The sequence below is a fragment of the Eucyclogobius newberryi genome, unplaced genomic scaffold (assembly GCF_026437365.1).
Source record: "Eucyclogobius newberryi isolate DKJ021-1_F unplaced genomic scaffold, fEucNew1.0.hap1 SCAF_19, whole genome shotgun sequence".
Taxonomy (NCBI): Eukaryota; Metazoa; Chordata; class Actinopteri; order Gobiiformes; family Gobiidae; genus Eucyclogobius; species Eucyclogobius newberryi.
Window position 1 is genome coordinate 18,633,895 of NW_027315823.1, and position 25,737 is coordinate 18,659,631.

The 25,737-nt window shown below is 40.5% G+C and overlaps 1 protein-coding gene across 3 annotated transcripts in view; it reads left to right on the forward strand.

Moving 5' to 3' along the window:
* The window catches only part of epha8 (eph receptor A8), a 91,363-nt gene that overhangs the window by 42,236 nt on the left and 23,390 nt on the right, over positions 1-25,737 (forward strand). For all 3 annotated transcript variants that reach the window (XM_072452010.1, XM_072452012.1, XM_072452011.1), the window contains exons 3-6: positions 7,770-7,823; positions 8,355-8,498; positions 10,271-10,420; positions 13,032-13,347. In XM_072452010.1, the coding sequence (XP_072308111.1) occupies positions 7,770-7,823; positions 8,355-8,498; positions 10,271-10,420; positions 13,032-13,347 (664 nt within the window). The remainder of the gene's footprint in view (positions 1-7,769; positions 7,824-8,354; positions 8,499-10,270; positions 10,421-13,031; positions 13,348-25,737) is intronic.

A 25,737-nucleotide genomic window follows, 5' to 3' on the forward strand; every position in this document is an offset into this window, starting at 1 on the left:
CACGAGGCAGGATCTCACCTTCAAATCTTATCATTATCGACAGGCTGTCAAGCCTTATCCCACCCCGGGTCACCTTCAACCGCCTAGCATCCACCACCTTAGCTCCAGTCAAATTCTCCTTTATGTCATCCACAGATGTCGTCGTAGGGACGCCTACGATAACTCCCCTGACCGTGCCTCTTACAGCATCAGACACAAGAATGTCCTTCCCACCCAGACACTTAGCTTCAATCGCCTTCCTTTGCTGAGCTACGTCCTTGCACACGACCAGCAGCGAGCCATCCCTAAGGACACTCGCATGCTTGACCACTCCCACAGCTACAGTTAGGCTCCTTGTCAACGCCATCGGATCCCACCCCTTAAAGGACGCATTATCCTGCGCGAGCTTTATGAACACCTTACACTCTGAACTCACATCCCCGATATCTGCAACCCCCCCGCCCTGCTCCTCACTGAGAGAGTCCTTCATAGACGAGCACGAGGACGCCCTACGCTGCACGGGACCAGTGGCTCCAGGGGAGTCCTCCCCGCTGTTCATATCGTCACCGACCAGGTCACTCCTCCTCTTCCTCTTCCTCGTCATACGGACCGAGGCGTTCCTCTATGTTGCCGTAATATCCAAACAACGCTCAATAATCCACCGTCAGTGTTTCACGGCGGTTGGTGCAGTTGTTGTTGCAGACTTTATTCTTCAGATGACTACAACTGAAGCGTTTGTTATATGCCTAATGGGATGCAGCGCCTCTGTAAAGGAGTAAAGGCGTAAAGGCGTAAAGGAGTAAAGGAGTAAAGGCGTAAAGGCGTAAAGGCGTAAAGGAGTAAAGGCAGGGCAGCAACAGGCCGGTGGCTCAACCCCGAAGCCTGAATAAAGAAGTTAGAATTAGCTCAAACACACATATTGTCATTCTCCGTACCGAGGCAGCACCTTCTTTCTGTTACGGCTCGTTAACGCGCACCCTTGACGGGTGATGGCTGACCGAATCTTAGCCGGCTACGACACATCGGACCTCAGCTCATGTGCCAGCCACCAAAGCGACAGACAACGAGCGCGATGAAGCGGTGTGCGACGAGGCTAAGCCATACAGCGGCACTGGCGCAGCGAGGACAGGGCGTACACAGGACCGGAAATGCACGAGCCGCAGTGAGAGAGAGAAGAAGACAAGGCGCTTTTATACGCTTTCGTGCCACCTGGCACGAAAGCGGAACTGGATGATGAATTTTGGCACAACCCCACATGTCCGAAATCTACTTTGGTGCTAGACTTGTACAGTCTCTCCTTCTCTCCAAGTATATTCTTAAATAGAAGGATTGTTCCAGCCACACTGAACTACAATACATCGTAGTGGTAGGGGGTTTATATGGTGGCTACACATATTCTGTAGCGACCAGTGGCCAGTGCTCAAAGGTGTTAGAAGGCGAGGAGTAAGATCCCAATACTCATGTATTTATTGAAGAATCCTTTTATTGGCCCCTGTTTCCATTTTCTACACCTGTGTAAAAACAATATGTCTCTCTACCCTCAAGCCCCGAGGCCACCATAATTAGGCCTTAAATAGACACAGACCTACACGTTGACAAGACCAGACAAGCTACAGTGCCACACAGTGACTGGTGGTGCAAACCATGGATGGCTAATGTTTCATGGTGAGTTTAGTTGGGACGGTACACAATGTACATCAACCTTATCAGGAGAGATGCATTGTACTGGTGCAAACGTGTAAAAGGCCTTAATATGGCTCTTACACTGACCAATAGATTAATAATAGATATCCCTGGTTAACTTTTAGCTTTTTATTGACCAACTCTTGAAATATAAATTCAAGAGAGGAAAAAGCTATTGTCATTCTTTTAGGACACAATTATGTCAGTTATGCAGGGCTATATCATTACTGCAAGAACAACAATAAGAGGATCAATACCAGCTGCACTGTATTCTTCCTCCAATCTATGTCCACATTAAAGACATTGCTATTGTACAAGTATTTAGCATTGATTGGGATGGACTTGAGCCAAAGTTACAAAGCATTCAAGTCTATGACCTTCACAGCTGTAGACTTGTGGCCTCATCAACCAAATTTATTCATGGCAAAGAACAGACTTTTTCTAAAACTTTCAATATAGAAAACATGGAATGAGTGGCAGATGTTGACTGACAGCTTGTTTCCACAGTCCACTGCCTGCAGAACACAGTGATGTGCTGGATTACCATTATGAGCATATGTCAGAGTCTTGTCAGATAGTGTTACATTTGGTTTGTCTGGTAAAAAAAGTGATGATCTGACAGACAGAACAGATGTGCAGTTTGGAGTTAGTTCATCGCTAAACTGTCTATTATGGAGACGCATGAAACAATTTTGTTAAGGCCAATTAATTATATAGAATGGTGCAACGAAAAGTCTTAAGTGTTTGTTGAAATGTGACTCTGTCATTCTCACACTTGGTTGAAGTTGGATATGGCTTTTTTCCATACTGTGCTTGCACCATTTATAACTTAACAATGGGATATTTTCAGCCATTGCATCTGGTTTGAAATATTAACAGGGACCAATTTGAACCATCTGAACTGCCCTGTTAAGATTATGTAATTGAGAGACTTTGTGCTGTAGTTCTAAAACACTCTTAATTTGACTTATGAAATGGTAAAAACTTTGGCAAAAATATATATATAAAATTGCATACTGATGTCAGTTTTGTACTACTTACAACAAATGTGTGACTGTCTTCTACTGATTGATTGATTGATTGATTGATTGACTGATACTCATTGATACAAATTATTACTGAATTGTATATGAATATCCAAATCTGATTTTTTTTTTAAATTTGAAACGTATTTTATTTTTTATCTTATCAACTTTCTTTAGTTATTAATGTTTCCAAATTGTCCAGATCAGAGACTTGCAGCTGTCAGGTCTTGATAAAAGCTGTAAAAAGAGTTGTTGGATAGTGCAGCGGTGGCAGGACAGAAATAATGAGCAGATCGAGGTTGAACACCCCACTAATTAGCCAGGGTCTTCCCAAGTTCAAGGACGCTTTCAATTTAGCTGATAAAGATGAGAGCAAGGCTGAGACTTCCAACATCTTCATTATCCCAGAGCTGGTTGGCTGGTGGCGCCTCAGGGAGTGTGCAAGTGTATGAGTGGGTAATGGGAGCCAAGGGGGCACAGGGTGAGCCGGTGATGGGACTCCATAAGAAAAGCCTGATGGACTTAACTAGAGGCCTGAGTTCAGGTGGGAGGGGCGGGGTCAGCATTTTCCCGTCCAATTACCAGGCAGTGTGTGGAAGGATCTGATCTGAGGTCAGTGTGGGTTAAAGACGGTGATGGTATTCATACATGTAAACAGGACAATCATTCCAGGTTTACAAGTGAAAAGCACAAGTGGCTTCAAAGACTAAAAGTTTGTGAACGTTGGAAACACATTTTCCAGGAATAACATGATTCTTGGGCAGACGCTGTTTCTGTAGCAAATCATATCTGGTAACTATAGTTTGTGCAGCATAGAAGAAAAACAGGCTGTTTTTCCGCTGTGAGGCAGCCTAAGTCTAACACCAATATTTAAATAGTAAGTGCCATTGTGTCATATCCTACTCAGCTTAACCAGCATAGACCACCCCAAGTAGAAGTGCAGCTGCAGGAAGAACTGAGGTCAAGATGCAATAAAGAAAGAAGGGAAAAAAATGCTAACCAACCTTAAACTAGTGTATTTGCTCATGGCTTTGTAAAAGCAACTTTATATCAAAATTCAAACATATTTAAATATTACATTTTAAGTAAAAAGATACATCCAGTTTTGCCAAAACATTTCTTTTGGGCTGTAGAAAACCCTGTCACATTCATATATATATTTATACATACAGGATGATATTGCCCCACATTTGGCTAGTGTATATTTTTTAGTTTTGGGGAAATGTGATTTTATTAAAGTGTTGCTGAGATCCACAAAATCCCACCTACTGAGGACCGAAAAGCTGCACTGCTGAACTTTTGACACCAGTCCACTGAATCACTGTGAATAAAGCAGCTGACAGAGCAACCTCACTGGTCTGAGCTCTGTAAGGTTTATGTGATAAAGGATTTTCTCTCAATAGTTGGCCAAGGTGCCCAGGGACTTTCAGTGTTCAGATACATCCTGACTATGCAATGAAGAAATAGGGGGGAAAAAACAGTCAGTAACCCTCATAACAATGGTACATGAATACTTTTTGTTGGTGGTGTAGTAATGCATGTAGTATATAACATGAAACCATGCATGAATTCAATTACCAATATTATATTGTGTTACCAAAGTGCAATTTAGCTGAGTCTGGCAAAATGTTGTTGCATTTGTCTACAATATACATCAAATAAAAAAATAAAATACAGATTACACACAACTGTTTTAGATCTAGTTAAACCCATGTGAATTGCTATACACTAACGTATTTATGTTTGAGAGTTGAGCTGATGGGATCTTGCGTCGACATGTGTACACTCAAGAGCAGCTTTAATCACCTACTTCTACTTCACTGTGTACCACGGCGGTCTGAATATTTCATGTGCTGTACCGTGTATGTGCTCTGTGCATCTGGCCTCACAGAATAGTTTCGTGTTTTAATGGTGGACGCTCTCTTTCTCCACTCCTCATCATCAAGTCCTTTCTCATGCACTGAACATGTAGGTGCACATTTAGGAATACAAACACACGGTTGTACTGCTTGTGGCAACAACCGGTGGCATTTAATGAACAATGGGAATGTAATTGCTTACATGAGGGGCTTTGTTATGAGGAAAATGAGTCCCATTGGAATAGTACTAAATGAGCTGATTAAACACACAACTGCACATGCAAGCGCTGCTCATACAAACACAGACTGCTAGAGATTAAAGTCATTAGTCATCATTTTAGTTGGACAAATTGAATTGTAGTCCAAGTTAACACACATGTCCACTGGCTCAAAGTGTCGTAAACATCACTAGAGCACTACATCACCAGAGATTGACAAATAAAATGATGACAAGTTGAGGCAGTAACTTTCTATCAGATATTTTCTATCATGGCAAGATGCATATAACATTTCCAGACCAAAATGGTCCTTGCACCACCCATTTAGAATACAGTTGCTCCAGCTGCAAAGCTCCGGCGTTTGGGTAAGCTTCATATACGGTCTCTTTAAGCCAGCCAACTTCCCTGACAAAAACTGTAATTTTATCGGACACAACATATTTAAATTGCTGTTTGTGTCAAGGGAGACTGGGGGGCTTTGAATGGAGCAGTGGGGCAAAGCTGGGGAAAACGCTGAATGCAATATAAAGAGCTTAGCAAAAATGACTGCATCAAAACACACCATAATGTAAAAGCCTTATGGAAAAACTGCCATATTGACTGGATATGACTATATTAATATTGCTATTTCACCCATGACTTTGTCGAACTCTTGAAAACAGAAACTTGAACTTGAAAATCTGCCTGAAGAGTGGGTCCAGCTCGACTCAGACGGTCCCTCATCTGCCTGAAGAGTGGGTCCAGCTCGACTCCGACGGTCCCTCATCTGCCTGAAGAGTGGGTCCAGCTCGCCTCCGACGGTCCCTCATCTGCCTGAAGAGTGGGTCCAGCTCGACTCAGACGGTCCCTCATCTGCCTGAAGAGTGGGTCCAGTTCGCCTCCGACGGTCCCTCATCTGCCTGAAGAGTGGGTCCAGCTCGACTCAGTCGTTTCCTCATCTGCCTGAAGAGTGGGTCCAGCTCGACTCAGACGGTCCCTCATCTGCCTGAAGAGTGGGTCCAGCTCGCCTCCGACGGTCCCTCATCTGCCTGAAGAGTGGGTCCAGCTCGCCTCTGACGGTCCCTCATCTGCCTGAAGAGTGGGTCCAGCTCGACTCAGACGGTCCCTCATCTGCCTGAAGAGTGGGTCCAGTTCGCCTCCGACGGTCCCTCATCTGCCTGAAGAGTGGGTCCAGCTCGACTCAGTCGTTTCCTCATCTGCCTGAAGAGTGGGTCCAGCTCGACTCAGACGGTCCCTCATCTGCCTGAAGAGTGGGTCCAGCTCGACTCAGTCGGTCCCTCATCTGCCTGAAGAGTGGGTCCAGCTCCAGTCTCCCTCGTGTCCGTCTGTCCGTCTGTGAGAGTCGGATCTCTCCTTCACTGGAACTCCTCCAGGTTTCAACGCTTTTTTCCCAAAGAGGTTTTTTTTGTAGTTTTTCCTGGCCGAGAAGGAGAGTCTAAGGACAGAGGACCCTGGGACATCGTCCCTCGCCACCACAGACATTGTCTGACTTCATCGCCACCACAGACATTGTTAATTCATTTCTCCCTGTGGCCCTCAGAGGCAACTGTTGTTGTGATTTTGGGCCTTACAAAAATAAATTGATTTGATTTGAAAACAAACTTCACACTTCAGTGTACTGGTCAACACAAGGTCTATGCAGGAGCCTGGAAATCTGGCTCTAAAAAGAACAAACCAGAATGCTAACAAAGCAATTTTTCCTATTAAAAATGTAATATGTAAAAAGAAAACTGTATTTTTTATGCTCAACATTGTATCAGTATTCCATCCTCTACAAACCTAAAAAGGCCTTTTGAAAATGAGTATAGTTTGAATGTATCTCTCGCTGCTTGCCCATCTATAATAATGAAGTGACTTGAAGTGGTAATTCTCCTGAGATCTGAACCAAGCATATGATGAAGCTGTCACTCTGTTGTCACATGTGTCACATGAAGACTGAGTTAATAATGCTGTACTGTGGCCGGGGAGCATTGTCGGGGAGCTATAGACATCGGCCCATCACTATATTGTGGATGAGTGAAGAGGCTGAGACACAGTGCCGCCGCTCCCATTACCCACATAATGCGCAGTGCGTAGGGCATCAAGTGCTCCGAGAGGCACCAACCTGACCAGGCAGTTTGGATTGAATAACAAAATAGGATATTTGTGCAGCTGCATGATTCCTTTTGTAATTAAACTTGAAGGATAGAGTAGGCCTACTCTGTCTTTAGGATTTGATCAATTCAAAGCAAACTATTACTCTCTCTCTCCAAGTTTGAGATGGGCACGGGCAGCTACACAATCCACAGTTTAAACAGACGCAGAGAGCTCAGGGGCAAAGCTGAGAACACATACATATATGGCCTCACATTCATTAGAAACCGTGTGAAAGAGAATGAAACATGTGCAGCTGGCATGGCAAACCACAGAGACGCCAGTGTGGCTCCCGCAAAGCCAAAGTGGTTTGCCAAAGCTAAAATTATGTTTTCATAAATGCAACAGAAATCATCAATCGTTTTCAGCCTGTAGTGTTTTTGATTTATTTATGTTTATTTGATAAGGACAAGTGTTTTCCATGAGCTCACACACTACAACATTTACAGAGCCTCGATCTGTTCTGAGAAGAGCAGGAGAAGGGCCCCGGGTGACGCTGGAGCACGGGCAGAGCAGGGACGTTTAGTGACTGTGGGGGGCCCTCATAATGAACTGAGTAATGCTAATATTACCTCTAAAATGCCCCAGAGTAAAGAAAATTATATTACTTTTGTTTAAAGTTTTTTGGTTGAGGGCCACATACCCCAAGAAAGATTGTGATTCATGCAATAATTATCCAGTTTAATTTACACATATATATATATATATATATATATATATATGTATGTATATATATATATATATATATATATATAACAAAAAGGGTAGGGGGAATGGGGGCACCACTGAGTATTTGTTTAGGGCTACCAAATTTCTAGCTGCGGCTCTGCTGAGGAACAGACATCAATCAATCTGTCTTTCTTCTTTTGCAGTGGGACTCCATTAATGAGATGGATGAATACTTTGCCCCCATCCACACATATCAGGTAAGTTATCATCTAGGTTATTCTATTCAATCTATCCAATCAATCAACCAGTCATCATTAGTACATATTAATGCTAAACCTGAAAAAAAAAAAAAACTGATCAAAAGAGTACAATAAAGTAACAATATTGTTCAGCTTTCATTGCTGCTTATCGTAGTTTAACAAATTAAAGGAAATTTGAAAGATAATAACAATACAAAATGTTATCTAATAAAAAAAATGGTTCTCATCTAAAATGAAAATGCTCTTCTGAACTAAACCAAGACCCAAGACTCGAACTATATTGCAATCAATTTGCCTGAGAAAGATCCAGTAATGTGAATTATCAGTTGCCATAAAAGACACACTTCTGACCTCTTTGGGCTGAGCTTGGTATCAGGAATTGCATGCCCACAGTGCTATTTCACAGTTTACACTATTCAATATTTCTGATGTCATGGCCATCACCATTTCCTAAAAATAGTCCTCTGACCAGCAGCAGACCAGTCGCGCTGTAGCAAACTGTAGTAACATTGGTGTTGAACCGTGCAGGTGTGCAATGTGATGAGCCCCAGTCAGAACAACTGGCTGAGGACAAGCTGGATCCCACGGGAAGGAGCCAGGAGGATCTACATCGAGGTCAAATTCACGCTCCGAGACTGCAACAGCATGCCCGGAGTCCTGGGCACCTGCAAGGTAACCGGCGGAGACGCACCACTCATCACACCCGGGACGACAGGAAAAGGAACAGAGTGTGGCACATCATCAAGTTTAAATATGTGTTTCTAAATAAAGGCAATATTTAATCATACGTGGGCATTGGCAGAGTTCTCTCCCATATTTAAAGTGGAACAAATTATCCAGTCATAGTTGTTTTTTGTTTGTTGTTTGTTTTTGCTTGGGGAGTACTTCAAAGTAACACTAGAACTCTACATCCCACATTTACCTTCAAGTCCTCTACAGACAAATCTGATTATCGTCCTATGTGCTTTCACAAACCCTTTGGCACATGCAGATATTGTTCACGAAGATGGATTTGGCCGATTATTGGATTCTTTGTGAGACAGTGACACAAAGGAGGCGAACCACCCTTACCCCAAAGTGTAATTTAGTAACCGCAAACTCTTTTTTTCTGCGTGGCTGCTTTTATAATTGTCTACTAACAACTATACTTTACGCTGCAACAAGATAAAAGTTTGTTCCTCCAGCCTTTATATGATACTACACATTTTTTATTTTGGCAGCACAGCAGAAATGGCATTACTGGAGTAAGTCGGTGTCAGTGAGTGTTCTGTAGAAACTGTAGAAATAGATTCACTTGTGGTCGTCAGGACTATTTTTTGTTTTATTTTTATACATATGCATTTTTTCTAGTATAGTACTACATTTGTTTTTTCCCTCATTAAAGCTGGGATACCTGACTTGTTACAAAAATTAGGTCACTCAACACTGTCTTCATGTAGTAATAAAGTATCTATCTCTTGTCAAGCCGAAAGTAAAAGCAGAAAGCAGCGCTCTGATTGGCTGTGCTTGGGTGGTCCGCCCCAGTTTCACGTCATAGTCTGTAAAAAGCTCTTCTAAACTGTGCAAGTGCCGGAAATAAATGCATGTGGAGCAAGAATCATCAGATATTAATCAATGCTAAAAGTAGTATCAAAACTAGATACTCATTTGAACAAGTATAGATACTAAAAAGATTACATAAAAAAGACAAAATGTGACATTTACCTTTAAATCATCTTGAGCTTTATCAAGACCGCATGGCGACATAAAGAAAGTACTATTATTTCATCTTGAGCATTAAAAACTCATTGTAGTATTGAAATCTGTAATTAGTATGGAGCCTATTCGACATTGAGTTTTGTGACACTTAGAAATGTCGTCTTGTTCATGTGCAAGAGTTGCAAAAAGGTCTGTCACAAACAATTGAGACTCTCTACTGAACATTATCATTATTCTGGCAATAATCTTGAGCAAAAGGGGAAAAAAAAACACTGCAAATGTAATCACAGCACTAATACAATTTATGATTTTGTACTCTTCTATGAATGAGTGACTTCTGTGCCGTAGGCTGACCTTGTTAAGATCAGTCAGAGGCCAGGTCTAAGAATCGTTGTGATATAACACTGGATCTTCCAAAGCTCCACAATCACTCTGATAATGAGGGTTAAGCCCGCGCTGGAGAGAGCAGCAGCTACAGGACAGCGCTCATGGCACACGAAGGAACACCTCTTCATAGCTCCGGACAGTGCAAAATGTTTAACAGAAAAATGCAATTGCAAAAGGATTACAACTGATACACTCAGAGTAATGCCACACTTTGCAGTTCTAAATGTGTATGAACTTTGGAACCATTTCACACAGTTATAAGTGCATCTGTTAGTGAGTAACAGCAAACATGGGGTGTTTAAATAGGCGAAGAAGAAGAAAACAAAGTGTAATGTAATGTATTGCGTGCCTTTGTGCAGGAGACTTTTAACTTGTACTACTACGAGTCGGACCGAGCAGTGGGCTCTACCATCAGAGAAAACCAGTTCATCAAGATCGACACCATTGCTGCAGATGAGAGCTTCACTGGAGTCGATCTGGGAGTGCGGAGACTCAAACTCAACAAAGAGGTAATAAATGCTTAATTATCTACTCGACTTCACTGATTTTTATCCATCATTTACATTTCATACAGATTTCAGTCCTCACAATGTGATGAATACGGGTACACAGCCACAGATACAGTATTACGTAGTCGGCCAAACTTAAAATATATTTGAAAATAAATGCTTTCAACTTGCATTTGTTATCGTCTGGTTAAATTGCTGTCAGTTAAAATGTATCAGAAATGTTTAATTGAATTTTGATTTGAATGTAAATAACAGGAGAATAGCAGCTCAAGAATGTGAATGATTTTATATCCAGTGTGTTAATAGTTGATAGTATTTAGAATCAACACTGCAGGTTGCTTTCCCACATCTTCCTGTTACCAACAGGAGCGCAACTATGTTTATCCAAGAATGTCCTTTAATTTTGCACAATTCTCGAAGCAGTTAATGTGAAAAAGTGAGAGATGCTTGAACTTTAAACATGATGTAATCACTGAGTATATTTTTATAGAAATGAGTGAACATGTTGATTTGTGACACCCCAGGATCCCAGAAGTCAAAAGGCTGATTAGACATTCATTTCTCTTTTATAAAATGTACAATGACAAAGTAAGAACGCGCTCATTTCAATGAATTTGTGCTTTTGACACGGCACATTTGGTCAAAAGCACACCATGTGTTTTTAGCAGCGGCATATTTCACACAGAGAGGAAATGAACTAAATCTTCTCCAACAGTGTCTTATTAAACGACATATGTTCCACTTCTGACGTGGACTTGATAAAGTGATAAAACACTCTGATTAAAACTCGACAGAAGCAACTGCTCGTAATTAGTTGTCTAATTAGTCTTTATGCTTTTGGAAAGCACTGTCAATTTGATAATGAAGAATCTCTTCTATCCATCTCCAATCCATCAGGCCCGTTTGTGCACACATTTCCTATTTTGTGTGATATACTGTACATCAATATCTCTCAAAATCATACTGAACAAAACATGTGTTTCTCTGGCTTTGAGCCGCAGTAACACGACATGTTGTGTTACTATAGTAGCCAGACACTTGTACATTTGATTCACGGTCTTGCCAGATTCAATAGCTTTGACAACATAATTTCCACTACTTTGTTATGAATTATATTTTATGATTGGCTGCATTGTTGGTTTTTGGCATTTTCTATATTTGTGCATTTGTTGCCATATTTAAGCCAACTCAAAATCTCATTCGAGAAGAGTTTGTTTGATAGATTTGTCTTTGAATTTTCGCTATGAACAATTACAAATTATAAACTGTGGTAACGTGCTGCATTATTCCCAAAGCAAAATAACACATTTTATAAGAAAACCAGATCAATGTCCAAGCACAATGTTCATCTGCCCGTACTGTATGTCCACACTCTTCAGACTCTGTACATGTAGAACCCAGAGCAAGCTTAATGTAAAGTTGGCTGCACTAAACTTTTGTGTACATGATTATATATATATATATATATCTCTTACCAAGCGTCCTAAATGCTCTTTTATTGGACGTGTTGATATAATTTGCTCGGATAATGAGAGAGTCAGCTGGGACGGGATGTAGAGAAGGAGCCTATATAGAAATGGAACAAAGTTGTGTTTTGTGTTTCTATAGTAGTGAGTGGAGTGTTTGATTAATGACTGCTGCCAAAACACAGCCAAAACTCCCTCCACAAATTCAATCATTGTTCTCTGTTTTTACTGGTGCAACAGCAAGTCCACACCGTTTTACATGTAGGCGCGTGATGATGTGTGCATGGGTTTTTTCCCCACAGTAAATCATTAATACGGTAAATACTTTATGATGATGATTATTTTAGATTATTATAATTATCAAATCATTATAAGATATGTGTGGGTAAAACAATGCATTCATCGTTTTCTGTGCAAGGATCTCTGGCTTTAGGCCTTCAATACATCATGTGAGAATACTCTGCATTTTCTAATTGCTTTGATTCAGAACAATTATAACAAGCAGTAAAGGGAAGCTTCCTTTGGGCTGTGATTAGCTCTAAGAAGTGTTCACCACATCTTTGCGCTCTCCAACTTCTCCAGTTTCTTTTCACACAACTTTTCCCTTTTATGATACTATATATTGGCCATGAGACACATTTCCCTATATTTACAATAAAGGAGCATATTTAATTCAATTTCATGGAATTCCTTATTTGCAGTGTTAAAAATAAAAAAAATAAAAAAGAGATAAGAGAAGTAAAAACTTGTACAAGGGGCACCTCCATCTGGGGCCAGGACTCCCATGAAAATTACATTCTAAATCTCAATGGGACTTTCCCAGTTAGATAAAGGCCAATAAAATAAATAAATAAAAAGGTGCTACAACAGCAGGGAATGAAAAATGTGTTATAAAAATTAAAGATTAAATTAATAATTAAAATGGACCTCAATTGAACTATGTAACTAGAATATTAGAATATACTTTGACTTAAATACAAAGATTTTGTGATATCTACATATCTGATCCTCAATCATTTTTACAGTTGAGGCAAGGCATTTTTAACTCCTTGTTAAGACATCATTGTTTCTCTACTTCCTAACTGAGAAATAAAAATAATAATTATATATGTGTTCCTCATGCTTGTTACTGTCCTGTGTTGTAGGTGCGTGGTGTGGGCCCTCTGTCGCGGCGGGGCTTTTACTTGGCCTTCCAGGACATTGGCGCGTGCATCGCCCTCACCTCGGTGCGAGTTTACTACAAGCGCTGTGTGGGAGTGAGTCGGAACCTGGCCGTGTTCACAGATGTGGTGACGGGCGCAGACTCGTCCTCTCTGGTGGAGGTCCGAGGACAGTGTGTGGACCATGCGGAGGAAAGGGACACGCCCAAGATGTACTGCAGCGCTGAGGGGGAGTGGTTAGTGCCCATCGGACGCTGCGTGTGCTCTGCCGGCTTTGAGGAGCACCGTGACTCCTGTGTGGGTGAGTTTACAAGTAGTAAGAGAGCTAGGCTTGTTTTGTCACGGTTCATTTATACCTTATAGTGAGCCTCAACACAGGGCTCGAACGCCTCACAAGTTTAAGTTTTCTTTCTCTGTGCCCTAACAATATTTTTTTTCCCATAATAATAGACACTGAAAGTTTGCAACTGAACCAGAAATGCAGTTACAATTTGATAAATGCTTGATTCACATTCACAAGCCAATTGTATTTATGGACGTTGAAATATCAATACAAAAATGTATCTCTCATTTAATTAGTACCTTCTCTGTGTAAGGATCACAGCAAGAGTATAATGTCTGATGTCTCTATTATGGTTTTTGACCAGAGCTTCAGTTTGTGCACAAAGAATCTCACTTGACCTGTGGAGTAACATCAACAATGTGGCATGCAGAGTTGAGTAAGAACAATTACAAACAGGCAATTGTGCTGTGTTTAGTTTTTGGCACCCTTGACTCAGTTAAATCTGTGAAACCATATCCTTTACACAACAATGTTGTTTCATTTTGCCAACATTGCAATATAGGCTTCAAAAAATCTGCCCAATCTGTGTTCTTCACAACAACAAAAAAAGACACAGATTTGGGGTAAGCGCTGGGGCAGGACTGTGTGTCGAATGTAAAAACGCATTTGGAAGGTGCGAACCTCACCGCGGCGGCATGAGGAAGTCTGTTTGAAGCTGTTGTCTGCCAGCGCGGCCACATCAAAGTGAAAGGAAGAATAAGTTCACTCTCTGGTTAAAAGCTGCTCAGAGGTCGGTGAATATCCGCTTAGCCAGACAAGGCTTTTCTGCCGACTTCCCATACAGCGGACTGACTGACCTCCGTGCAGGACCGGGGCATATTTTAGGTTGCCATTGGTTACGGTAATTAAAACCTATTAATCACGCAGCCATGGATAATTAAACGCTAAAAGCAGTTTGTCAGCTAAACGAGCTGGACGTGGAGCTACAGCAGCTCTATGTGCACACACCTGAGTGAGGTCCTACAGGTCCCGGGCCAGTCTCTGTGTGTGTGCGTGTGTGTGTGTCTGCGTGTGTGTGCGTGTGTCTGCGTGTGTCTGCGTGTGTGTGCGTGTGTGTGCGTGTGTCTGCGTGTGTCTGCGTGTGTCTGCGTGTGTCTGCGTGTGTCTGCGTGTGCGTGTGTGTGTGTGCGTGTGTCTGCGTGTGTGTGCGTGTGTCTGCGTGTGTGTGCGTGTGTCTGCGTGTGTGTGCGTGTGTCTGCGTGTGCGTGTGTGTGTGTGCGTGTGTCTGCGTGTGTGTGTGTGTGTGCGTGTGTCTGCGTGTGTGTGTGCGTGTGTCTGCGTGTGTGTGCGTGTGTCTGCGTGTGTGTGTGCGTGTGTCTGCGTGTGTGTGCGTGTGTCTGCGTGTGTGTGCGTGTGTCTGCGTGTGCGTGTGTGCGTGTGTCTGCGTGTGCGTGTGTGCGTGTGTCTGCGTGTGCGTGTGTGTGTGTGCGTGTGTGTGTGTGCGTGTGTCTGCGTGTGTGTGCGTGTGTCTGCGTGTGTGTGTGCGTGTGTCTGCGTGTGTGTGCGTGTGTCTGCGTGTGTGTGCGTGTGTCTGCGTGTGCGTGTGTCTGCGTGTGCGTGTGTGTGTGTGCGTGTGTGTGTGTGCGTGTGTCTGCGTGTGTCTGCGTGTGTGTGCGTGTGTCTGCGTGTGCGTGTGTGCGTGAGTCTGCGTGTGCGTGTGTCTGCGTGTGCGTGTGTGTGTGTGTGTGTGTGCGTGTGTGTGTGTGCGTGTGTCTGCGTGTGTGTGCGTGTGTGTGCGTGTGTCTGCGTGTGTGTGCGTGTGAGGTTCAGGGGCCGCGGCTTGAAAGGCCCACTTTAATTAGTGGCAGGTAATTATCATCTAAGGAGGAATGCAAAGCAGGCCATTAGGAGCAAAAGTGTGTGGTCCTGGAGAAAACATGTTGGCCGTACACACTGTTGAGCACAATTAATACTTAACGCTTCATATTTAATGCACTACTGAGTCACACAAGCACAAGCGGTCCGTGGAACTGCCATTTGTGTACATATAAAATGTTCTTATAATACTATAATCTGGACATACATTTCAAAAGTGGTTTGGGAATCTAAAAATGAATTATTGTTACACACAATCTCAATATTGTTTTAAAGTATTTTTTGTTGCTGTTAAATTGCAATTACATCTTCCCAAAAGATGTTAATAGGTGTAATAATCTGAAAGTTAAATGGTCTTCAATAGTCTTTACTTAAAAAAAACAAAAAACTGTGACATATTCTGCTTCAGACCTTTCACTTCCAAAAGGCTGCCTCTCTACTTGTACTACGTGTACTAAGGCCTCAGATAATTTAATCATGAGTCATTTTTTATTTTAGTATAAATAACATGTACAAAACAATAAACTAAAAACAGTAAATGTGTATTTTGTACACACTCACTTTTTTATTTTGTCCGTTTATCTTTCATTATATGTTTGCATTTGCCCCTAACAAACAAAATTAATATGAAAATAATAATTATGGATCAAACGAAATTACATGAACACACAATGAGATGCAAGACTGAATTTGGATCTATTAATCAATTAAAGAAAGTTTTTAAAAAAAAGAAAGAAAAAAACTTTTAGTTTAGTTTTCACTAAAGTTCGAAGTCATAATAATAATCAAGGCCATGAAAATCATTTTCCATTCAGATCTTAGCCACAAATCTGTAAAATACAGATGAAATATAATTATTTTATTTAATACTTAATCATACGTTTAGAAAAATAAATGTTTCTCTTCTTCTCTAGGCTCATGTATGAAAGGGGAAAAATAAATCAAGAAATCTTGAAACTTTGAGTAGCATTCAGAGTATACATAACATGTCTGCAGAAAGCATATCTTACATATCCGCTGTTAGCTTAATGTCCACTTTTATCCAGGTGAGTGGGTAGATGGGATCCCATTTGGCCATATTTCATGAAATGTATGCAAATCCGCAGAATGTTTCCATATCTTCTTTTATTTAAAATGACATTCTATAAACTGGAGAGAGCGCAGAGAGAAATGAATCCACGGCCCATGTCTGGTTTGCTCTGGCATCAAACTGGGTCGCTTTGCTAATTCATGCTCACCACAGTCTGCCAGAGTCACGCACAGCCCACAGCGAACACTCTGACAAGCCACTCCAGACGAGTCCAGTCCACGCCTCTTCAGGCCGGTTTGGACCAGTTTAGACCGGGCCTAGACCAGTCACCACCAGTCAGTCAAAACTTTAGTCCAGCCTTAACGGTCACTTTTAAAGGATAGAAATGTGTCTTTATTGCCCACTAATGTTCTTTAAACATGTGAAGAGAGTATAATATATAAAATATATTTCTGCAATATAAAAAATACAAAATAATATCCTAAATGCATACAATAAAAAAACATTGCTTAAATCAATTTGGTTGTTTTTGATATATCCACAATTTCAAGTTTATTGTCTATATATTCAAAATATATATAAATATAAAAAGCTCTACAATTATATTAATACAAAATAATACAAACTTGCACTGTAACCTTAAGTATTTCTTAAATTCTCTGGTTAATCATTCAGTCCATTCACATTTAGTACAATAAATCAAGGACAACACATTCCAATCTGATGGATGGAATGCATTGTTAAAAATATTATCTTATTACTGTAGATATATTGTAATGGGAAAATATATGTACTTCACTATAGAGGACTACAAAATCGTATGTCTAGAAATAATTTTGTTGGAAGAATGTATTCAAGTCAAAGTGCTCATTATTCACAAGGAAATGCTAAATGTTGGAGAAATTGTGGTTTCCAGGAGGCAAACCATTATCAAGTGTCCTGTTGCTCAAAAATATTGGACTGAGATTAAAAAGGCACCGTAAACTGTTTTTGACACCACATCCCTCTCAAATTCAGAACTATGTATTTGGGCCTCAAAACCCCTGCCATGGACAACACAAATGGTTACCTTCGGAACATACTTCTAGCAGCTGGAAAAAAAGGCCATCACAAAAAAATATATGACTTAAATTGCGCAGACGATTGGACTGATATTATAATTTCCAAAATGAAAATGGAGAGTATCAAATTTGGACTTAATTTGAAAATAGACTAATTTGACCGAGTTTGGATTAAATGGGACATTTATTTTGGAGTTTATGTGCCTTAATGTTCTTTGGATGTTTTCTATGTTCTGTCTGGTCTTGTTCCATGTTTGTTGTTAAGTGTTTTAAATTGTAGAAAATATTATAAAATTAAATATTTAAAAATATAATATATAGATATTGTGATTTAGTATTAAATTATCCCATACATAGATCCTAATTAATTTATGTTATTAATATATATATTTTTAGATCATAATACATTTTTAACACTAAAGCCTCAAGTGCAGAATGATGTGGGTTAACTAAAACATGTAAATCAATCAGAATTCAACTCAGAGGAAAGCGAGAACCATTATATCTATAAGTACATTTTTCATAATGCTTATAATGGAACCCCTTCTGTTGGGCTGATCTTTAGAGCCCTGGCTGGAGGGAATCGACTGTGTCAAATACAGTTTGTGAGGCCATGTTCCCCATGTCAGCTGGCCTGCTGGGGTTCAGGAATGGAAATACAACATAGAAGGTCATTGCAAAAGACAAAAATAATATTAATAAATTGTCACAATCAGTACTTTTCTGTTCAAAATTCAAATTAAATCAAAATTCAGCTTTCTGTTCAAAATTCAAAATTATGATGTGCTTTACAACTAATGTATAATCCTCCTCACCCCATACACATACAATGTATTACCAGGAGTTGTTTATTGTCTACAGCTATTTATTTTGACTAGAAAGCTCTCTCTCTAAGCCAAGCCCCCAGACTCCAGGCCAGTCCAGAGCAGACTGAGATGGAGGAGACTGGGAGACTTAAGTGGGTGAGGCACAGACATGTAGTATATGTGTGTCAGTGCATGTAGGAGCGGGCCTAAGTGCTCCTCCCTCACAAAGGTGCAGCGCTCGGGCCTAGAGCACGACATCATGTGTGTGCACCAAGCCAAGGGTTGCGTGCCACGCTGCTAAAAGTGTCAGAGGGAGGGAGTGGCGGGCGGGACCTCCTCGTCGACTCCACTTTAAATCAAAGCCCTGTGTGTGTGGATTGTGTGCATACATGCGCGCTCCCCCAGTGCTGCCGCAGAATGGATTAAAGTGCCCCATACAGTGAGAGCAATGGAGGACACACTGATATGAGACACACACACTTAGGCTGGTCACATTGGCTTAGCTCATCGTGCCCACTGGAGCTCATGCGCACACCTCCTCGCGCATGTGTGCTACGGCGGCTCACTGCTCAGTCAATGGAGCAGGGCCCGTCGCCGCTGTATCCGCACCGCGCCGGCCCACTGCCCTGGGACGGCTGACAGGAAGTAGGACATAACTCAGATGGTCCCTTACAGCCGTGACTGTCCTGTTATTTATTTATTACTATATTATTACTATATAAATTAACGTGGTATATATGCCAGATTTAGCCATAATGGCTCATTTCCATCAAGGCAGGTTGATGTTAGGACAGAAAAAACACAAAACAGTGAAAAGCACAGATTGTTGAAATACACACAGACATTAGTGAACATTAGAAAGAGCAGTAGTATAAGCATTTAGTACAAGCTCATTGCAAAGTAAAACACGAACAGGAAGAAACACAATAGCATGGACAATGAAGCACAAACACATGTTAAACATTAGTAACAGCTACAAGTCCAAATTGTGATGCAGGTTTGATTAGGAGCCAACCATAATACTTTTTGTGTGTGTGTTTTACATTACAACAATTCCAAAACAGTCAATTAAGAGCAATTCTGCAACCACGGTATACAAACTAAACACAAGTGAACACTTTCTGTAGTTGTAGGAAATGAAAGAGGTACAAGCAGGCTTTATTGGCAAACAATCCAATTAACTGTAATGTCGGTAACCTACAGGAGTTTTTTTTTTACATTTGTGGGAAAAAATAAAAATAGTATTAATATTATTAATATTCTTATTTGTATATTCATATTATTAGTATTATTAGTGTTATCAGTATTATTAGTATTATTATTTCACAAAAGCCCCATATATATGTAGAGTTGAATTATAAAAAAATATTTGGAAGTCTGCAATTGTGTCAAGTAAAAAACAATAAAAAATAAAAAAATAACCATAATAATAATCCCCTCTACATTAATCTAGTAACCAACCTTGACGCCAATGTGGAGCTGTGATTTATACCTCCCTGATCACACTACCATGATAGGAAATACTCCAGGATCAAATTAGCGTAGTCCAGCCCATGTAAACCGTAGTACTGGGGCAGGGCCTGGACTGGACCCTTGCGTCTGTAGTGTCCCGCACAGAGACACAGAAACAGAACCACTAGAGACCAGTTCAACTCCATCTGAACTCCACTGAAGGTAATCACATTTCCACAAAGCCACTCTTTTAATAGTGGGATTAAGAAAGCTTTGTGCATGTCCACTGGGAAATATAGACTCTGCAACATGGTCGTGTGCCTTTTTGGACAGTTTTATGCTATGTCGCAAGTCAAGCCGAGTCACCAAGTCAAAAATGTCGGTAGGTTAGCGTTAAAAACAAATAGAAAATAATCATAATACAAAAAAAATAAACGTTAAAAAAAAACAAATGCTAACAGTGTAAAATTGTTAAGCATCAATAATAATATCACAATGTTTGAATTTTGATATTATTTACATACTATCTCATACCTCGGCTACAAAATATATTTATTTAATAATACATTTAAGATGAACACAAGCATTTTTTCTTTATTAGTTTTCTTTATTCTTTCCTTCATTTCTCTTCGTTCTTTCTTTCTTTTCTTTTTTTAATTATTACTACTGGTTATGTGCTTCTTTTCTATTTTTCCGCATTAAATTTTCTTTTTATCTATTGTTGGTTGATCCCAGTATTGACAAAAAATAGATAACTAGATGAATAAACACACAATGGGTTTACAATTTTTATGTCTAAGGGTAAACAAAATGGTACCAGAATAATATCATAAAAATATCAACCTAAACACAGATAGTTTTACAAATAAAACATATATAATTTAAATATATGCATATACCAATATATTTACCTATCCAGGAAATTAGTGAGAGACATATTTGTGTATCTTGTTGAATGAATTTTGAGCCACTAAGATACTAAGCATTAATTACTTTTTAAACATTTGTGACACGGTTCAGACATAATTTTGATGAGACTTTCTGGTTTTCTCTCTCTTGCTGGGCGCTGTCACTCCAGAGGCCTGGGTCAACCTGAATGCATGTGGAGCTCTCCCTGTATATATTCATCACGACGGGACATTATATTTATGACATGCACACACTCCATTCTTATATATAATGAGCAGCGCTGACATTGGTGACAAGACGCTGTTTTTTTCCTCTGAAAATTCCCTGCTGATGCGGTTTAGTCCATGAATGTCAAGAATACAATATTTACATGGGGAGGCAACATTTAAACAATAGTAATTCCCCAGCTTAATAATGGTGGTGCATGCAAATAGAAACAATTCAAAATGCATAACTACTATCTTCTAATCACATGACATACACAGTAAAGTATTAACTAAAATACCAAAACTCAGCACCAATACACACATATTTTAGGCACATTTATACATTATTTTTTACAATCAAAATACTGCTATAAATTAAGTTGACACTTGGTAGAGGATGTGTGTTACAGTGTGTGTGTTGTGTTCAATTCTACAGGCAAAAATAAAATAAAATATTTAGTTTGTTTTTCAAAATGTCTCTTTTCTCTTGTCAATCTCCACCTAAAGATGTTTTATCAGTCAATGTGATCAACTGGAATCCATTTTTATGGGACATTGTAACTTTAAAGGCTGTTTTCTCAAAATACATTTTTTGGATCGACACATCACAGAAGGATTTGATTATATCTAATTTAAAACTTTATTTATTAAAGTTTCAACAACAACAACATGTACACTTAAAATGCCTTAATTATATTACATGATGGAAACACTTGTGATTCTCTGTTGCGGTTGTTCAGTTCTCAAATGTACTTCCGCCACAAGCTGGTTGTGCTCAATCTGTTCTGGCTTTGAGACCCCCGTCTTCCATCAAGGCCTGTCTGCCGGTGACAGCCATTCAATCGGATAATTACGATCCATTTAACACTCATTTACTAGTTTGATTTGTAATTGCTGGGGGTTTTCACTGTAAAACACAGTAATAATGTTCCCTTTGTGTTTGCTTCATTGATGACATTGATTTGAAGACAGCAGGGAGGCCAGTGGAGGCATGAACCATTGTGGACACAACATTCAGCAGTTTCAACCTCTAGTTCTTTTCAGAACTTCTTTGCACACATATTGCCAGATTCCATTTAAGCGATATACACTGCACCAATGATTAAATATGTGGATGATATGTTTTTGACCAAAAATATATATTTTTGGCTCAGCATGTCAGATTAACGACTACAGCAGGCTATTAACTTATACAGAGGACTTGATATATTTTTGCCCTAAGCAGGAGCTGCTGTTGAGTCAAGAGTGAAAAGGATTAGATTCATCTCTTTTTGTCATGTATCTAATAGGATATGGAGACAGTCTGAGCATTAGGAGTCTTGGGCAACAGTCTAAAGGTGCAAACATGATTGGTCCTTTCACATACGAGTGATAGAGCCAAACAAATATTGTATTTATTTTTGGAGAACATCCATCCATCCATCCATCCATCCATGTTCTACCGCTTGTTCCCTTTCGGGGTCGCGGGTGACTGGAGCCTATCCCAGTGACTTCGGGCCTTAGGCGGGTACACCCTGGACAGTGGCCAACTTGTCGCAGGGCCAACACTTTTTTGGAGAACAATCGAATGAAATAACAACTTTCATCTTAATAAACAGAAATATCTAAACTGGACAGTCTTGATAACAACAAAGGAAGGATATCATTTTATGAGTACACATTGTTTTCCAATGGACTTGGGTGTCCTTAAAGGGTCACTCGTGCCTTACTGGACACCGCTCAGCAGTGCTTCTGTTTGTATGCACAATAGTGGAGTAAAGAGACAGTGTGGACAGTGGCCCATTTCCACAGCTGATCAGGCGACATGTTCATCCATCATTCCGACAGCCCGTGCGGCTCGTTAGTGGCTTCATGCGCTCCCTAGAGACGCCGCTAAAGGAGCCGCGGGCTAACTTCGTCGCTATGTTTTGGAGCGCGCTCAATTTTTTTAAATTTTTTTCCCACCCACAAGGTCAACAACATGCGGGGTCTAGGACATGAGGCGGGATGTGTTCCAGTAAGTTTTGATGGGCCCTGTTGACAGATTAGTGCGAGGCTGAGGCTAAAAGTAACAGTTTTAGAGAGGACTTTTATAGCAGCTCATTTGCATTTGCCCTTTTATAGGAACGAAGGCTGAGATAAACAGATTTATTTATATTTTTAAAAATGCAGTAACAGTTTTACATATCACGACATGTCAAACTGCATTTTGCACCAAAAGCAATTCCCACAAGTTTATTATAGACTTCAGTCAATAGACTTCATGGGTGAGGAAACTTACTGAGGTTATTATGCCTAAAGGCTGAGTAAATATTTAATCAACAAAAAATATATTGGTGGGAAAAAAGGTGATAATGTGTCATCTTCTTCCATAAGATTTCATTGGCAACTGACTTCACTAAACAAATGTAAGATAAATAGTTTTAAATAGCTCTTATTTTATCTATAATTTACCATAAAATATAGCATCTCATTCTGCTTGCTTACACCTAAAATGTATTTTTTAAAGTATTATTTTTGTTTTCATTGGTAGCAAGCTGTCGGTGTAATCCCTCATTCGTCCAGGCGTGTTCCATAGTAGAAAAAGCTTCAGTTGTAGTCATCTGGACTCAGTTAGAAAAAAATAGACGTTTCGACTCTCATCCAAGAGTCATTGTCAATAACAGAATTTAGGTCGGGAACTCCGATATTTATACTCTTCTGTGGTAAGACCCGCCCATTGGGCGGAGCCTTCCTGAAGTAGAAAGAGTTGTTTGTTTCAACAGAAACTCCCCCTTGTATCTACCGAGCTAGCCTATTCAGAATTTTAATGGCCTATTAGAATCCTCTTTGTCTTTGTGAGACCCTGGCTCAACCACCCTGAGTACCTGATTAGCATCTAAATGTCCTGGTCCTGGTCCTCTACCTTTCCAAGGGTTCAGTATACCATTATAGATACCAGGGAGATTGAATCTTAGCCCTCCATTTCTGTTTAAAGAAGGTCTTTCTTTTTTAACAAAAATAGCTTCCTTGACTCCTCTTTCAAACCATCTTTTCTCCCTGCTTAAAACCTTCACCTCACCGTCTTCAAACGAGTGATTAGAGGCTTCAAGATGGAGATGCACGGCGCTCTGTGGTCCTGAACTTGTATTTCTTCTGTGCTGATAAAGCCTCTTGTGTAGAGGCTGTTTCGTCTCACCTATGTAACGTTCTTTACAGCTTTCTTCACTGCATTGGATCGAATAAACTACATTGCTCTGTTTTTGAGTTGGCAACTTGTCCATAGGGTGAACCAGTTTTTGTCTTAAAGTGTTTCCTGGTTTAAAATAAACAGGGACTTCGTGTTGTCTAAAAATTCTCTGCAGTTTTTCCGAGAGGCCAGACACATAAGGGATAGAAACACCCTTCCTTCTCTGTTCAGTTTCCCTTTTGTCCTGCTTCTTGGTTCTCTTCACTCTGTTGAGAGCCCAAGCGGGGTAACCACAGGCTGAGAGGGCATTTCGGACATGTTTTTCCTCTTTCTTCTTGCCCTCTGAGCTGGTGGGCACACCTTGAGCTCTGTGTTGTAAGGTTCTGATCACTCCCAGCTTGTGCTGTAGTGGGTGGTTGGAACCAAAGAGCAGATACTGGTCCGTGTGTGTAGGTTTCCTATATACTTCTATTTGGAGTTTCCCGTCCTCTCCTCTGATCGTGGAACAATCAAGAAAGGCCAAGCGATTCTCCTTAGCGTCTTCTCTTGTAAACCTGATATGTGGGTCCACAGCATTGATGTGATCAGAGAAGGTTTCCAGCTCTTGTTTCTTAATTGTTACAAAAGTATCATCGACATAGCGGAGCCACAGTTTTGGGGCTATGCCTGAGAATGAGGACAGTGCCTTCTTCTCAAAGTGCTCCATGTACAGGTTGGCCACTATGGGAGAGACGGGCGAGCCCATGGCACAGCCATGAATCTGTCTGTAAAATTGTCCCCGGAATTGAAAGTAAGTGGTGTTCAGACAGATGTCCAACAGTTTACATATGTGTTCAGGTGTCAGTTTGGTCCTTTCCTGTAGGGTGGTGTCTTCCTGCAGTCTGATCCTCACTGCTGCTACTGCATCAGAGGTCGGAATGCAGATGAACAGGGACACAACATCATATGAAACCATGAGGTCATCTGGGCTGGTCAATGGGCGGGTCTTACCACAGAACAGTATTAATATCGGAGTTCCCGACCTAAATTCTGTTATTGACAATGACTCTTGGATGAGAGTCAAAACGTCTATTTTTTTCTAACTGAGTCCAGATGACTACAACTGAAGCTTTTTCTACTATTGATAGCAAGCAATTATTTTTTTAACCATCACACACTCATTCACAAGTGCAGCATCTTATTAGCACTATGCACATGGGGAGAACATCACATTTCATCTAAAGCCTCTCTGCTTCTGCTTCCCTCTCCACATCTTTCTGTGTTTATGTACCACTTACACCTGAATAAGCCAAGGTCAGCACTCACACCTATTAACATTCATTGTAATGCAAATTCCAATGGTGAGCTGCAGCAGCGCATTGACAGCTCCTGACACAACACAGGCATCTACGGCCTGGTGTGGAGCGCTTCTGTGACCAAACTATTCCATCATGTTCCAGCGGCTTCTTGCTGTTTACCCCAACACTTTTGTATTAGAAAAATGTATAACTTTACATGGTGCGGCTGTCCATTTTGACAGAATGAGAAATTGCATCTTCTCCGTGCGAAATTTTTATGATAAACGTACAGATTAAATAATATGGAATGTTTAATCAACTTCAATCAATTTCTATTTTGTACATTTTTGCATGCAGCATTCAATAACATGATGAACAAAAAATAAATCTTGGTTCTAAATATTTTGACCTATACCAAATCAAAATGTCAGGTATGCATGCTTCTAAAAATTCCCATTTGCTTAAGTTTGGTTGTTCTTCATAATTTCTTTGCGTTTAAACTCCTCCGTGGCCGTGGTACGAGTGCATCCGCCATAACTCACTCTGTCAGCACCAGCGCAGGTGTGTGTTTGACTTTGCACCTCTCTAAATGTAATTCTCCTGCTCAAATTTTGCAGCGTTTAATGCAAATCAGCTCGTGGCCT